We start from the raw sequence: 15,397 nt of genomic DNA on the forward strand, positions 1-15,397 counted from the left end.
GTTCCTTTCACAGAGTTTTCTGCGACCAGAAAGACAATGTTGGATACAACCCATGGTCTTCATAAGCATCAGTGTTCTCACTGCATCATAGATGGGTTGAATAATAAATTCCACTTAAATTATACATTGGTTCACATATACTTGTTGTGACAAACCCAGACCTACTGGGATAGGCCACAGTTTCACTAAGCTGCCACCAACCATTCCCTATAAGAAGTCACACAGACCAGGGATGGATTTTTAACAAATAAAAGAACAAGGTTTATTAAATAACACACAGGGAAAAATAAAAGGATCAAGTGAATAAGATACAGTAACGTGGCTTAGTCTTAATCATACATACACACAGTTTGGTTCACACAGAACGCATTTAACTAAAGCACAGACCCTGAACCTATCAGTTCTGGCTAACCCTACAGACACCTGAACCTATCAGGTTGGTACTGACTGACACACAGTAGTACCCTGTCTGACACACAGACTCCCACACCAGCTTCTTCTCTCAGCTCTCCTCCAGCTCTCAACTTCTTCACACAGGCTCCACATATATATACAGTACAGCCCCTCCTCCTGATGTCCCGCCTTCCACTCCCCATAGGATGGAACTTTCCCTCCAAACCCATGACAGACAGGTAACATCAGTGCTGTATGTAACACCTCCCCTCTTTATAAGTTGTTTTGTAGGGGGAAAGCTAAGGTGCTTTTCTCCAAAAAACAACCTGGTTAAAACACACAAAAACAGTTATACATACAATATCATACTTACTTATACTTACACTCTAAGTTAAACATTTACCATTTTCAATACATCAAGTTACCTTTATTCTTACAAACCAATCATGTTTAATAAACAGGTACATTTAACTTTTTGTCATCAAAATATATACATAGTCCATGTTTCTTTCGCCGTCTTCATTCTTCAGGTCTTCTTGACAAGGCGTCAGCAACACAGTTCACTGACCCTCTGACCACCTTCACTTCAAAGTCATAGTCTTGCAGGTTTAAAGCCCACCTCATAAGTTTACTATTGTGGGTTTTCATTGTCTTTAACCATTGCAGTGGTGAATGGTCAGTGCACAGAATAAAATGTCTTCCCCAGATGTAAGGCTTGGCCTTCTGGATCGCGTAGACTATGGCCAGGCACTCCTTTTCCACGGTTGCCAGATGTCTCTCACCTTTCTGGAGTTTCCTACTCAGGTAGGACACTGGATGCTGGTCACCATTTTCATCCTCCTGGCAAAGAACTGCTCCTACCCCGCTGTTAGACGCATCGGTGTAGATGATGAACTCCCGGTCGAAGTCTGGAGCACGCAGCACTGGATAGTTGATGAGCGCCTGCTTCAACCTCTGGAACGCCTCCTCACAGTCGCTGGTCCACGGGATGCGGTCATCAGTCTTCTTCCTCGTCAGATCGGTCAGCGGAGCCGCTATCTCGCTAAACCTCGGGATGAACTTTCTGTAGTAGCCCACCAACCCAAGAAATGATTTGACTTTTCTCTTGGTGTTGGGTCTAGGCCAATCACGAACTGCTTCTATCTTGGCCTCGAGGGGTTTTATCACTCCTCCCCCTACTATGTGACCCAAGTATTTTATTTCTGGGCTACCCAGCTGCAGTTTGTTCTCTGTGCAGGGCCTAGGCCAAAGCACTTCCTCCCCTGGGTCAAAGTGCCTCTCCCTGCCTTCCTGGTCATCCCAAGTTTTCTTTCTGACCTTTTGAGCTTGCAGGGTCTCTGCTGCTAGCTCTAGGTTTCTCTTTAAGTCATTCCTTAAAGAGTCTATGTATGTCACAACGTCTTGTGGGTCATCCTGGGTGATCTGCTCCCAATTTTGTTTGATCAGATCAAGGGGCCCTTTCACCCTTCTCCCAAATAAAAGTTCAAACGGACTGAACCCGGTACTGGCTTGTGGCACTGATCGATAAGCAAACAAAAGGGATTGCAGCTTCTGGTCCCAATTGTTTGGATTCTCTGCCAAGTAAGCCCTAATCATGCGCATTAGAGTCCCATTGAACTTCTCAGTTAACCCATTACTTTCAGGGTGATAGGCAGTGGTTTCCTTGTGCTTAATTCCACAGATTTGCCATAAGCGTTTCATGAGCTTCGATGTGAACGATGCGCCCAAATCTGTGATTATTTCTGAGGCAAATCCCATCCTGGACATATACCCCACCAAGGCATCTGCCACTGTGTTAGTTTCAATGTTAGTCAAGGGTATGGCTTCAGGGTACCTCGTGGCATGGTCCACAATGGTGAGAATGAACCTGTTCCCCCTCTTTGTGGCCTTGGGCAAAGGTCCCACAATATCCACCCCTATGCATTTGAACGGAGTGTCAATCACAGGCAAAGGGCACAACTTTGCTTTGGTCCTGTCGCGGCTATTCCCCTGCCTTTGACACACATCACATTGTTTACAGAACTCCCTGATCTGCTTCCCTATGTCAGGCCAGTAAAAATTCTGTGTGATTCTCTGCTGTGTTTTGTTCACCCCCAAGTGCACAGCAAACATGTCAGAGTGCCCCCTTTGTAAGATCATGGGGCGATACTTTTCAGGTACCACTAGCTGACTTCGGATCCCATCTCCCCCTTTTGAGATATTCCTCAGGGTCTCTCTATACAAAATCCCCTTTTTCTCTAGAAATCTCACTGGGGTTTCAGGTGTTAGCTGGGCGTCAGTCACCTGTTCAAAACACTTTTGGAGAGTGGCGTCTGCCTTTTGCTCTTGGCCAAATCAGCTGTCTGTGGTTAAGGTTTCCACCACAGCTTCTGAACTCCCCTCTGCTTCCGTCTCTGGCTCATCATTACCCCCCTGAACTGTCCCCGTGGTGGCTTGTGAACGTGTAATCACTAGCACCCGTTTCACATGTTCAGCCAGGTCATTTCCCACGAGCACGGCTGCTGGCAGAGTCGATGAAATCGCTAGCCGCCAAACTCCCCTCCAGCCTTGAAAGTTCACAGGTACCTCCGCTACTGGCAGTGAGATCACCTGCCCCTCAATCCCTGCCACCTTCATGCTCTCATTTGGGATTATATATTCCCTAGGAATAATATCTGGATGGCACAGGGTCACCTGGGAACAAGTGTCCCTCAGCCCCCGATACTGATGGTCAAGTATTCCTACGTCCACCCCTGCTGTTTCAAACAACTGAGAATCTGTTCTCACAAGCAAGCAGCGCTTTACCTCCACAAGAGGACCATTTTCCTCAGCCTGATCAGCAGATGTAACTGTTCCAGATTGAGTAGCCATGGCAACAGGCTCCCTCAGTGACAAGGGGCTTTGCTCTTTCTGGACACAGAACACAGCTTTTGGCTTGGTTCCACTCGAATCCTGAGGCACAATTCCTTTTAGCTGCTTTAATTTCTCACACTCTGAGATTAGATGGCCCTTTCCCTGACAGAAATAACATTTTCTGCTATATTTTGAGTCTTTCTCATCTTGTTTTGGTTTTCCCTCCAAAATCTGAGGTCTTGGTTTCATGTCTGAGGGCTTCCCTTCACCATGGGTCCCTCCCCCTTGCTGGTTTCTTCCTGGTCCCTGAGAGTACTTGCTGTAGGTTTCTTTGGGTTTACCTATCGATTTCCCCTCACCCAAGGGCTTTCTTATTTGGGAAATAAAATCTGCGATCTCGGCTGCTTCTGCCACAGATTTCGGTTTCCTTTCCCTCACCTGGAATTTCAGTTCCCCATGCAGGACTGAATAGAACTGTTCCAGCGCTATCAAGTCTTTGAGCTGCTGAAAGGTCTCTGTCCCCTCCTGAGATAGCCATTTCTCTAGCAGCCTCACCAGTTGGGCCCCCACTTGGGTAAAAGTCTGCTCTGGTTTCTTGGTGATTGACCTGAATCTTTGCCTCAGCTGTTCCGCATTTATCCCATGTCTGGCAAACACCAGTTTTTTAAACTCTGCAAAATCTTTCATCAGTTCCTGTGGCATCTCTGCATAGACTTCTGCCAGGCTGCCACTGATTAAAGATCGCATAATGGTCATCTTCTCAGTTTCCCTTACTGAGAAGTCCACAAACGCTCTTTCCACGAGGGAAAAGAACACCTCAGGACAATCTCCCTTGTGGTACACAGGGAATTTCTTCAGGTCAGCTTTAGACAATTGGCCTCCCTCAAAATCCCTATGGTTATTATTGTTCTGATTCATCAGTTCCAATTTTCTTAACTCAAACGCCATTTTCTCTCTCTGCAATTCCAATTCAAATTGTCTTTGCCTCTCCCTTTCCCTTTCCTGTTTCTCTTCCTTTTCCATTTCAAATTGCCTTTCCCTTTCCTCCCTTCTTTCTCTCTCTAATCTTTCTTCTCTTTCCAATTGCCTCATCCTCAGTTCATGCTGTTGGGCTATGAGCAGTTTCCTGAGTTCTGGGTCCTGTTCTCCCGTGCTGTCACCCTGCACTGAGCCAAATTCATCCTCAGAACCTTGGTCTACCTGGGGGTCTTTCACTTCACCCATTTCTGCCATTTGGCTTCGAGTCAAGGGCATAATCCCCCCCCAGCACAGGCTGCTTTCAAAAGTCAAGCCTCAAAATAAAGCGACCACTTTTTTTTTTTTTGCCTCAGAACCAGCCTTCTCTATAGATTGCTGCTGTTCTTCAGCACTAACTTGCAACAGTTGCGAGCCAGAGTCTACCCCCCTCTGCTAGGCCTCTCAGCAGGCAGGCTAGATCACTGCTACTACACAGTTTTGCCTCAGCTTTTTTCCCGCCAAAACAGGCTGCCTCAGAGCTCCCTAATCTAGTCCCCAATCTGAGGTTACACGTTCTTCTACTAGCGCACCTCCCCGTGAGGTACACCTAGAAGATTACCTACGTGCTCTCAGATTGTCCCTGACTAGACCCCCCTTGCTCTGGGCACTCTTGCCAAGGCTTTGCTGGACCACTGGACAACTGGACCAGTCGTATCCCACACGCTGGACACCAATCAATGTGACAAACCCAGACCTACTGGGATAGGCCACAGTTTCACTAAGCTGCCACCAACCATTCCCTATAAGAAGTCACACAGACCAGGGATGGATTTTTAACAAATAAAAGAACAAGGTTTATTAAATAACACACAGGGAAAAATAAAAGGATCAAGTGAATAAGATACAGTAACGTGGCTTAGTCTTAATCATACATACACACAGTTTGGTTCACACAGAACGCATTTAACTAAAGCACAGACCCTGAACCTATCAGTTCTGGCTAACCCTACAGACACCTGAACCTATCAGGTTGGTACTGACTGACACACAGTAGTACCCTGTCTGACACACAGACTCCCACACCAGCTTCTTCTCTCAGCTCTCCTCCAGCTCTCAACTTCTTCACACAGGCTCCACATATATATACAGTACAGCCCCTCCTCCTGATGTCCCGCCTTCCACTCCCCATAGGATGGAACTTTCCCTCCAAACCCATGACAGACAGGTAACATCAGTGCTGTATGTAACACTTGTAACTTTTGATTACTCAATGAGTGTTGAGTGGTAGGCTGGCTCTGCCAACAGATTACATGGGAAAATGCTGTGTCTTAGGTGGCATGGTGTATGTGTTATTTGCTCTGTGATGTCTTGTTCACACTGGCAGCCATAAAGCAATGGACATGCATGTGGAATTGGCCCCAACAATTTGTCATGTTCATTGAGTAACCATTGCAGCTGGTTAGGACAAAATTGTTCTCAGTGACCTTTCTTTCCCTGTATGGATGATTGCTCTTCATTGTTGTTGCTTTCTTGAAGGCCAGAATTGCATGAAAAACTTAAGCTGTGGGAGGTGGCTTACAGGAAATTATTTCTTTCCTCCATAGCAGCATCTTGTAGACATCAAAGAGGTGATCTAAATCTGTCTATGTACAGAGCATTTTATTCTTTATGTGGGCAGAAATTATTAAATGTTTGTCACTTCACTTGGAAAAAAGACCGAACTCAGGTGGATGTTCAGTGTATCCTAAAAAATAGCACATTACCCTCGGGTTTCGTACAATAGGGAGATAAGCTTACACAACCCAATGTACTTTGGCTGGAACATCCAGTAGGAACCAGAGCAAAAGGACATAAATAGAAGCTTACCTGCCTCGATGGCTTAATACATGGAATCATTTTACATGCTGCTATGAGTATCACATGGATCTGTTTATATTCATGAGGTAATGTTGTTTGTATAAATGACTCTCCATGGGTGATTTTTGGCATCATGTTTGGGTTAACTGAGGATGTCTCCTCCTGTTCTTTAGGTTACTGCCTGTGTATAACCTGAGGAGGACTGGAGTCCAATTTATGTTTGCCCATTGTCAGTAGTGTTCTACTGTTTTACTTATTGTGATAGTTCTCAAGACTAAAAAGTTGCCAAAATATAGGCTCCACACAGATGATTCCTACTGTTGTTGGAGTGTGACTTGTTGTTTCTCATTGTGACTGAGGTAGGGAGATAACTTACAACCTCTTAAATAAGTAGATCCAGAACATTCTTTAAAAAATGATTTTAAAAGTTGATCCTAAAGGCTGGGAAAATGCACTATATTTGGACAAATGGACCAAACTGGGATATTTGTGCAATTTTGTGGTGACTATGGATGGTTCCTCATGGGGCAGAACAACACCTCCATGGATCCTTCATGTTCCATCAAGCATTCATGGTTTTTAATGAAAGATATCCATTTGAGCTAAGAAAACGGAAACACGACAGAGCTGGTGGCTCCAAAAGGCAAGGCAGCCAAATCTCCCAATAAAGCCCAAGATCTCCCCTAGGCACTTCAACCTATGAGGCATTAGGGAGGCATTAGAGAAGATTCAGACTGAAGTCACCGTACACGACCTATGCCCTTGCTACTGAGCTGCCAGCCATTTCACATAAGTGTAGAGTGAAGTGGAAAACCTGCATTGTCATTGCTAACTTGGACTGGCATTCCAGCTTTCTTTTTTGTTTCTTACCGTTTACTATGAAGTTTACTGCTGGGATTCAGTGTGTTTGTGATGGAAGCCTGTATTTCCCCTATATGGGCTTTTAATGGTTAGGCCAGAATTAGTGTTGTAGGTCTGTCTTTCGTCCTTCACATCTTCCGCCTTTCCCCTTCTTTATGATGGCGCAGATCCATCTGCCTGCTGGCCTTGTCAGTAGCTAGAAAGGTGCTTGAAGGCAGAAATAAAATCTTACTGTCTACCATAGATTGATAGTCCTATGTGACTCCACTCCAGATCATAGCTTGTATCTTTCCCATTCACGAGGATGGGATTTTTCATAGAGATATATAGATGAAGAAATGCCATCAGAGATGCAAATAAGGATCATGTTGGGGGGTCACGAAAAGGGCAAAGGACCAATTGGGCACTTACATTTTTAAAGCCATTTTAAAAATTGGCTCTTCAGGCAGGCCTTCCCTCCAGTCAATTAGCTGATCCCTATCTTTCTTGCTTGAGTTATGCCGCCTTGGTAATATGCTGCTTAGAAATAAGTGTTAAAACTGTGTTTTAGATGATTTTATATTGTTCATATTGTTGTGCTTTTATTCATGTAAGCTGCCCCGAGTAGACGTTGTCTAGAGGGGCGGGGTATTAAGTCTAATCAATCAATCAATCAATCATTGTGCCCTTATTTGGAAATGGACTGTGTCAAGGGTGTTGGTCATCCATAGTAGAGACAAAAGGCCCTATTAGCATCATACCATTGTAGATGGCTGTCAGAAGCTCAACGGAGAAGTTGAGTCTGACTACCCTGGTGAAAGAGTTCCATAACAGGGGTACTGTCAGAAAGAAAGAGTCATCTGATGTACCAACTAACCATCTAAGGTTGGAGGGGCACATTGCAGATATCTCTACTAGAAGAAAAGTATGGTAAATAATGAAGACCCTATAAACACACAACCACATTGGAGATGTCCATGCTAATAATAGTATTGCTATTGTGGCTACTGAAGAAGTGCTTCATAACACACTGTCAGAAAAATGCTTGATATTTTTCAAATTATCCTTTGTTCCAGTGCCAGAGGGTTAACAGTAAGATGTAATTATTTGATGACAGCTGAGTAAGAATGCTTTTCTCTGTGATTTCAGGTTGACACTCATATCCACGCTGCTGCATGCATGAATCAGAAACATTTGCTGAGGTTCATTAAGCACACTTACCAAACCGAGCCAAACAGAATAGTGGGGGAGAAAAAAGGAAAGAAAATCACTTTGAAACAGTTGTTTGAAAGTCTCCATATGGATCCCTATGACCTCACTGTAGATTCATTAGACGTTCATGCAGTAAGTACGATTTAAGCAGTAGACAAAACTTGAAAATGAAGATCAGGGTAGTATAAAATTAGCAATGCAATGAAGAGAGAGAGATTTTTGCTGCATGAATTAAGCAAAGTGAAACATTTTCTGGGGTCTTGTGTTAGCAGAGATACAACAGCTGTGATACAAGGATATCTGCAAGCGGGATCTGAAGGCCTTAGGAATGGACCTCAACAGATGGGAAACCTTGACATCTGAGCATTCAGCTTGGAGGCAGAAAGTGCAGCATGGCCTCCCCCAACTTGAAGAGGCACTTGTTCAGCAGGTTGAGGCAAAGAGGCAGTCCCAAAACCAGCAAAATAGGAACTGGACAGAGAACAGATTGTATTTGTCTTCAGTGTGGAAAGGATTGTCACTCTCGTATTGGCCTTCTCAGCTACACTAGATGCTGTTCCAAGACCTCTATTCAGAGCACATTACCATAGTCTTTCGAGACTGAAGGATGCCTACTGTGTTAGCTAATATGTTCTGAACTAAAGCTTTCTTTGATACATTCATATTTTACATTGCAGATACAAAAAAAGAAGGTTTTTGGCATGAAGTTGGACACAAAAATGTCTTTATTATGAATATAAACAACAGACAGCAAGTGTCACATAACACAATGTGTATAAGAGTTAAGAAGAGTTTGGTTTCTATTCTGAAATCAAACTGCCCAACAGCATTAAAACAAGTGTTGTATTTTGGACATAATCTCCTCTTCTTTAGTTCCATCATGACTGAAAGTTTGCAGATCCTACAGACTGCAGTGGGATAGACACTGAAGCAAACACTCAGCCTGATGATTTATGTTTCACTTTTGGAGAGCAGGGGTGGAGGGACGGGTCTGGTATGGCATTTAGCTGGAAAATCTGCTTTTTAAAAGCCCATGTGTTATATTCATATGATATCACAATATGTTGTTAAAAAAACAATATTCCATTTCTGTTACTTGATACATACTCTAATTTTTATCTCTCTCAGGATCGCCAGACATTTCATCGGTTTGATAAATTTAACTCCAAATATAATCCAGTTGGTGCAAGTGAGCTGAGGGACTTATATTTGAAAACAGAGAACTATCTTGGAGGTGAATACTTTGCTCGTATGGTGAAGGTAAGAAGCTTTCCATCAGTTAGTGTCTGATGCTTGCCTTCAGAAAGAAGTGAAGGAACATAATGCCCTGTCGGATGTATTACTGGGAGTATGTGCGAAAGAGCTGAGGCACTGAGTCCTGCAAGCATATGAACTTCCATACTGATAATGAAGTATTGTGTGTATAGCATACCATCTATACAAGTTAGACAAGTTGTAATCTGGCTGTACAATTGGAAATGTGTTCAAAGCAATGAGTGGTGACTCCAAATTTGTGGGGGCACTGAATCTGAACTTTAAAGGAGTTATCCCGGGGAGGGGGGTTGAATCTATTTTCTGCTTCTGCAGACAACACACAACTAAGCAAGAATTAATATAAGCTGAAAGAGTGTTCTTAAACTGAATTGAAAGAATGTTCTGTTTTGTCTCTTTAATGACTGACTTTTGTGGTATTATCTCAAATCGTACAGTTTTATTTTGCAACCTGTTGTAATACGCCTTAGGAACATAGGCAGTTGGTTGCTTCACATTTAGCCCAAACATTGGTCTAGTATCATCTACCTCATTAGCTTAGTATTGTCTACCCCAACTGGCAGCATCTCTCTGTGGTCTTAGTTAGGGCTCTTTCTCGGCCCTATTAGGAGTTCCCAGTGATTGAACTTAGAATCTTTTCAAGGCAACACATCATATCTAACTCAAGCTATGATTTGCTCTATACACCACCTCAAAAGATGATCAGCTGAAGTAACAATATTATTCTACACGCCTGCAATCTAAAGTTTGCTAGGTGGTTCATGTCACATGTCCTTAATTTCTTTATTGTACTGTCCTTTTCTTGAAGGTTTCTTTCTATTCCAGTTTTCAGTCTTTCACCTAGTTTGCATGTTACTTTGCCTCTGGAATCACATAGCTTCTGCACTTGCTAGAACCTATTGCCAGCCTTCAACCCATATACTGGATTCCATATTTGAATTTTAGCCAGACAAATTTTCCTGGATTGCAATGTTCTGGCAGCATTACTCGTTAAGCTTTTGGGAAGTTCTTGAATGTGCCACACAGCCACAGTAGCTTATCTAACCAGTGTCAGGGTCTTCACTGCCACTAAACCAGCACTGAAAAGAATTTTTTTCAGTGCTACATTTGTTTGATGCAGATCTCTTTTGCATTACATCTTTCTACTGACAGTGGAGAAAAAGAAAGGAAGAAGCTAAGCTAAATTGTCACAATAGGTTGCCTGAAAGAAAGAACAGCCCTGTCCTTAGACATATGACAAAATCCTGTTGGATGTTAAATTGCCATGATGGAGTGTCAAGAGCACAATTAGTCTGACTGCACAATTTACTAATTCCTTTTCCATGTACATAAAATCCCAGTAGGATTTTGGCCATTCTTTCTTATATGATCTGTACAGAACTACAGTATCTCTCCTTAACATGGGTTTCTCTGCCACCATTACCTCTTAGACTTCACTTCTGGAGCTCTTGCATGTGTTAAAGGCCACAAGGGTAGCATGCTAGAGTTTCTTTGGTACAAGAAATGTTTTAATATAACAGTTTGGCAGCACAGCTTCCGATATTTGTTGCGTTCTTTGCTGCCTCATGGTTGGTATGTGCAGGTGTTCCCATAGAGAGTGTACACGATTTTCATCTTGTGGCAATGTCAGTGTTGCATAGGGAGATAGCAAATATTGCCTTATGTGTGTTCTGACATAGTCCAACATGCTCACACTATGGACCATTGTGTGAGGAGAAGAAGCAAAGAGAATTCAGCTGGATGATTCGGGATGAAATTATTGCTTCCCTCCTACTCTTTGTTATGATTTGGCTGAAGCCAAAGAATGTACAGTGGTGCCTTGCTTAACAATTACCTTGTTAAACAACGAAACCGCTTGACGTTGAAGTTTTTGCTATCACTTTTGCAATCTCAAAACAATGTTTTAATGGTAAAAAATCGCTTAACGATGATCGGCTCCCTGCTTTGGGAACCGATTTTTCGCTAAATGATTATTTTGAAACAGCTGATCGGTGGCTCTAAAATGGCCACCTGCTGTGCAAAATGGCTCCCCGCTGTGTTTTCAGGACGATTCCTCACTTTACAGGCACCGAAAATGGCCGCCCTATGGAGGATCTTCGCTGGACACTGAGGCATTTAGCCCATTGGAACGCATTGAACCGGTTTCAATGCATTTTAGTGGGCTTTTTCATTTTGCTTGACGAGGATTTCGCTTAACAGCGATTTCAACAGAATGAATTATCCTCGTCAAGCGAGGCACCACTGTACATTGGACTTTGAACATACACAGTTAAAAGGATTTCAGATAGTTCTGACATTGACAGCTACTGAAGGAAAAAGGAAAGTTTAGGGCAGTGATGGTGAACCTTTTTGAGCCCGAGTGTCCAAACTGCAAAAAACAAACAAACAAACAAAAACCAGCAGGTGGTGGCAGCAGTGGAAGCGGAAGTGGCGGTGGCAGAAGCAGGAATCCCAAGCACAGAGGTGCCTCTAGACCCCACTCCAGATCTGCCTTCAGTCGTGCCCAACCCCACCAATACCTATAGCTCGGCTGAGTCGCTGCCGCCAGTGCCAGCTGCTCGAGATCCTGGCCCGTTGCCTGTCGGGGCAGTAGCACTGCAGCTGCAGCTGCCTCCTCAGGTTTGGCTGCTGGGAGTAGCGATCCAGTGACTTATGGCTCATGTTCCCACAGAGAGGGCTCTGCATGCCAGCTGTGGCACATGTGCCATTGGTTCACCATTGCTGGTTTAGGGCATTGAGTCATTTATTCAGGTTTTTGAAAAATAATAATATGGACTTGTTAATCTGCAATTTAGAAATTAAGTTCATTTAGATTCCATTTAGAATGGGAAAATCTGTGCATTGTCTTTTTTGTCTCTGGAAAATGATTGCTGAAATACTAATTTATTTAAATTTGCATTACTTTTATATCATTCTGTGAGTGAGCCCAAGCAGACATGATAGACAAAATTCAACACTCAGCTTCAGTCAAGAGGAGCAAACTAGATGTGATGTTAATTGCATGGGTGCAATTTTATTCGCACAATTGATGGCACATCTACTCTGACCTTGAGGAAAAAAAATGTTCCAAGAGTATACGTAGGTGGATATCATTCTGAAAACAATATGTGCTATAAAGCAAGTGCGGGATGTCTTTTAATTTTGTATGGTCTTTTTTGTCTTTGTTTAAAAGTAGAAACGGTGTGATTTGCTGCTGTGTGTTTTGAATTTAAAAAAAATATTTCTTCCCTATGTGGATCTGGGAGGGATCATTATAGACTCATCAAAGCTATGTTTGCTCGGAGCACACAGGCAGGCGTATCATCTTGTTTGATTAACAGGACATCTGTGTGTCTTCTCCAGAAATGCAATGAATGAATGAATGAATGGGGAAAGGACTGTACCCCAAGAACTGCTAGGGCATGCATGATCTGTGCTGATCTGTATTAAATGCAGTATTCTGCAGTATGCTGCCTCATGAATTTAAGAAATCCGTTGCAAGACCAGATGAAGACCTGCCACTCACTCTGCTTAGTGTTGTTCTTCATAAGCAACCATCAAGCACTATATGTTATATAAGAAACTACTTAGTGCTTCTCCAGCATGACCTGGATTACATTCTGCTGTAATGCTTCAACCTGAATGTGAAAGTGTCAAATGGCTCAGGTTGCAGATTCTCAGTTGCAGAGAGCTCTGCTCAGTACATACTAAAACACATGATTTATTTGATGCAGATAGGATCTTTCTTCATTCAGTGCCCAAATGGCTGAAAGACAGTTTTAACCTCCCCCTCCATTTATATATGTATGTTTGATTTCTGTGTTTCACTGTTGCGCTCTGAAACTGGTTTGCAACATCCTGTCTTCTGTAACATCTGCTAGCAACAGCTAGGAATATATGTGTAGAGAAGCAGATTTCTCTGTGTGCATGGCTAATGGGATGAATGATCTTATACACAAAAGGGTTGCTCTTGAGCTTGCTTTTCTGTACAGTTGGTTGGCTGCTTGCATGAAAGCCTATACAAATTCCTGGTTATGGAATTCAACCTTTGGGTTGCAGTATGCCACTGTGCTGACAGACTGGAGTAACAGGGATGCATGCATAGTCTGATTTTGTCTTGTGGGAACAGGACTTCTACAAAATTGTTTCCTACCTTTGCTTGCAGTGAAAAGATTTAGCGGTTTCATTTATTTAAAAATATGTGTATCCCATTTCCCAGTCACAATTTCTGAGACAGAAAGTGCTGCATTGCTTTACATCAGAGAGAGGGTGAGAGCAGTTGCAAATATTTCCTCAATATGGAATAAGTTGGTTGCAGAGATCCAATGGGCAGAATTTTGGTCATGGAATGTTCCTGACAACATAAGAATAGTGCTGGGCCAGTCCAAGCACTATTCTGCCTAATCTAGCATTTTATTCACATACTGTAGTTGCCAGCCAGATGGACATAGCGATTTCATCAGCTGGCACAAAATGCAACTACAACTGCACCTTCCCTGTTATGTTCACAAGAGAAAATAGAGTACTGCCTCTGATATTGGAGACAGATATAAGCATCCTGATGAGCAGAAATAGATGGCCCTAACCTCCATAAATTTATGTAATGCTCTGAAGGACGTCCTGGTTTGGCAGGCATTACTATATCATGTTACAGTGAATTCCACAGTTTAACTGTGTGAAGAATGAGGATGGAAAGAATGTTTGCTAAGCTTCCCATTCCCCTCGGTTATGGCTATTTCAATATAAGACATCTTCAAGGCATTTTAAAGCCCTGTGGGAGTCTGTGCTTTTAACCAAGAGCGATAAAAAGAGATTTTTTTTCCATACATGTTGCCACCATAGAAGAATTAGCTGGTTGTAAAGAAACTCATGTCAGCAACCCATCTGGTGTTCCAGATTCATACATAAAATGACAATTATCCTCATTTCGGGCAATTCACAAAATTTCTATAAATTTGTACATTTTTATCATTAAAATGCAAACATTTGATTTTATTGTGCAAAACATTCGTCTTACATGAGAATTCTATCAAAATCTCCAAGACGTTTTTCCTTGTCCTCACTATTAAGGCAAAGAATGTTGCAGTTTCTTGTCCTTTCTATTGGGATAATGCAAGCAAAGATTTTCATCCCTAGTGAAGAAATACTTTTGACTGTCCTGATTCTTCTCTCTTTTCTCATTCAGCATCTCTCTCTCTGTGAGAGAGGGGGGGGGAGCATATCCTTTTCCATTTTCTTTACAAAAGACATATAAGGAAACCAGATGGAACCAGATGTGATTTTGGGGCTTTTTCTTACCCTAATACAAAGGAATGTCTGCTTGGGAGTAAGCCGCAAGGCAGTCAATTCCTCCATACTGTGTCATTAATTTCAATGGGTCTATTGTACTTGCAAGTTTTTGTGTTAAAGTAAGTTGCAGCTAGAGTTGTTCCATTTGAATCCATGGAGTTTATGAAGGACTTGATTCACTAATCTCCATTCTTTTAGTTGGCATATTATAGTATGCCTTACTATGCTAAGCAACAGGATTTCAGCCTGTGTGTGGTTATGAATGAGTGGGGAAAATTCCAGTGGATATGAGTAAATTACATACCCGATGCTTCTATGGATCCTGAGATAAAGTTTTGAGTGGAAAATGCAGTACACAGATGCTTAGTTAGCAATCTGGACTACTGATACATCTGAGCATAGTTCCATGGTAGGATATGCGTTTAAGCTTTTATGACATGATATGTTGCTTCTGACAGAAAAGTAATAACGATTTATTTTGAATAGGAAGTTGCTCGTGAACTAGAAGAAAGTAAATACCAGTACACAGAACCTCGGCTGTCTATCTATGGACGTTCCCCTGATGAATGGCAGAATCTGGCTAAGTGGTTTATTAGACACAAAGTTTATTCACCTCACATGCGCTGGATGATTCAGGTTCCTAGAATCTAGTAAGTAGAAAGTAACATGACACAACACAACACACACACACCTATAGGTATTGAATCTGTAACACTGCAGAATCTCAGACTTACAATGGTAGATGTAATGCAGTGGATCTAATGTA

The 15,397-nt window shown here is 42.5% G+C and overlaps 1 protein-coding gene across 2 annotated transcripts in view; it reads left to right on the top strand.

The window, feature by feature from the left end:
- Nucleotides 1–15,397, top strand: part of AMPD3 (adenosine monophosphate deaminase 3) — a 49,970-nt gene that overhangs the window by 21,211 nt on the left and 13,362 nt on the right. For both annotated transcript variants that reach the window (XM_020789921.3, XM_020789920.3), the window contains exons 7-9: nt 8,029–8,223; nt 9,220–9,351; nt 15,118–15,281. In XM_020789921.3, coding sequence (XP_020645580.3) covers nt 8,029–8,223; nt 9,220–9,351; nt 15,118–15,281 — 491 coding nt within the window. The remainder of the gene's footprint in view (nt 1–8,028; nt 8,224–9,219; nt 9,352–15,117; nt 15,282–15,397) is intronic.

The sequence above is a fragment of the Pogona vitticeps genome, chromosome 1 (genome assembly GCF_051106095.1).
Source record: "Pogona vitticeps strain Pit_001003342236 chromosome 1, PviZW2.1, whole genome shotgun sequence".
In the NCBI taxonomy this organism is placed as follows: domain Eukaryota; kingdom Metazoa; phylum Chordata; class Lepidosauria; order Squamata; family Agamidae; genus Pogona; species Pogona vitticeps.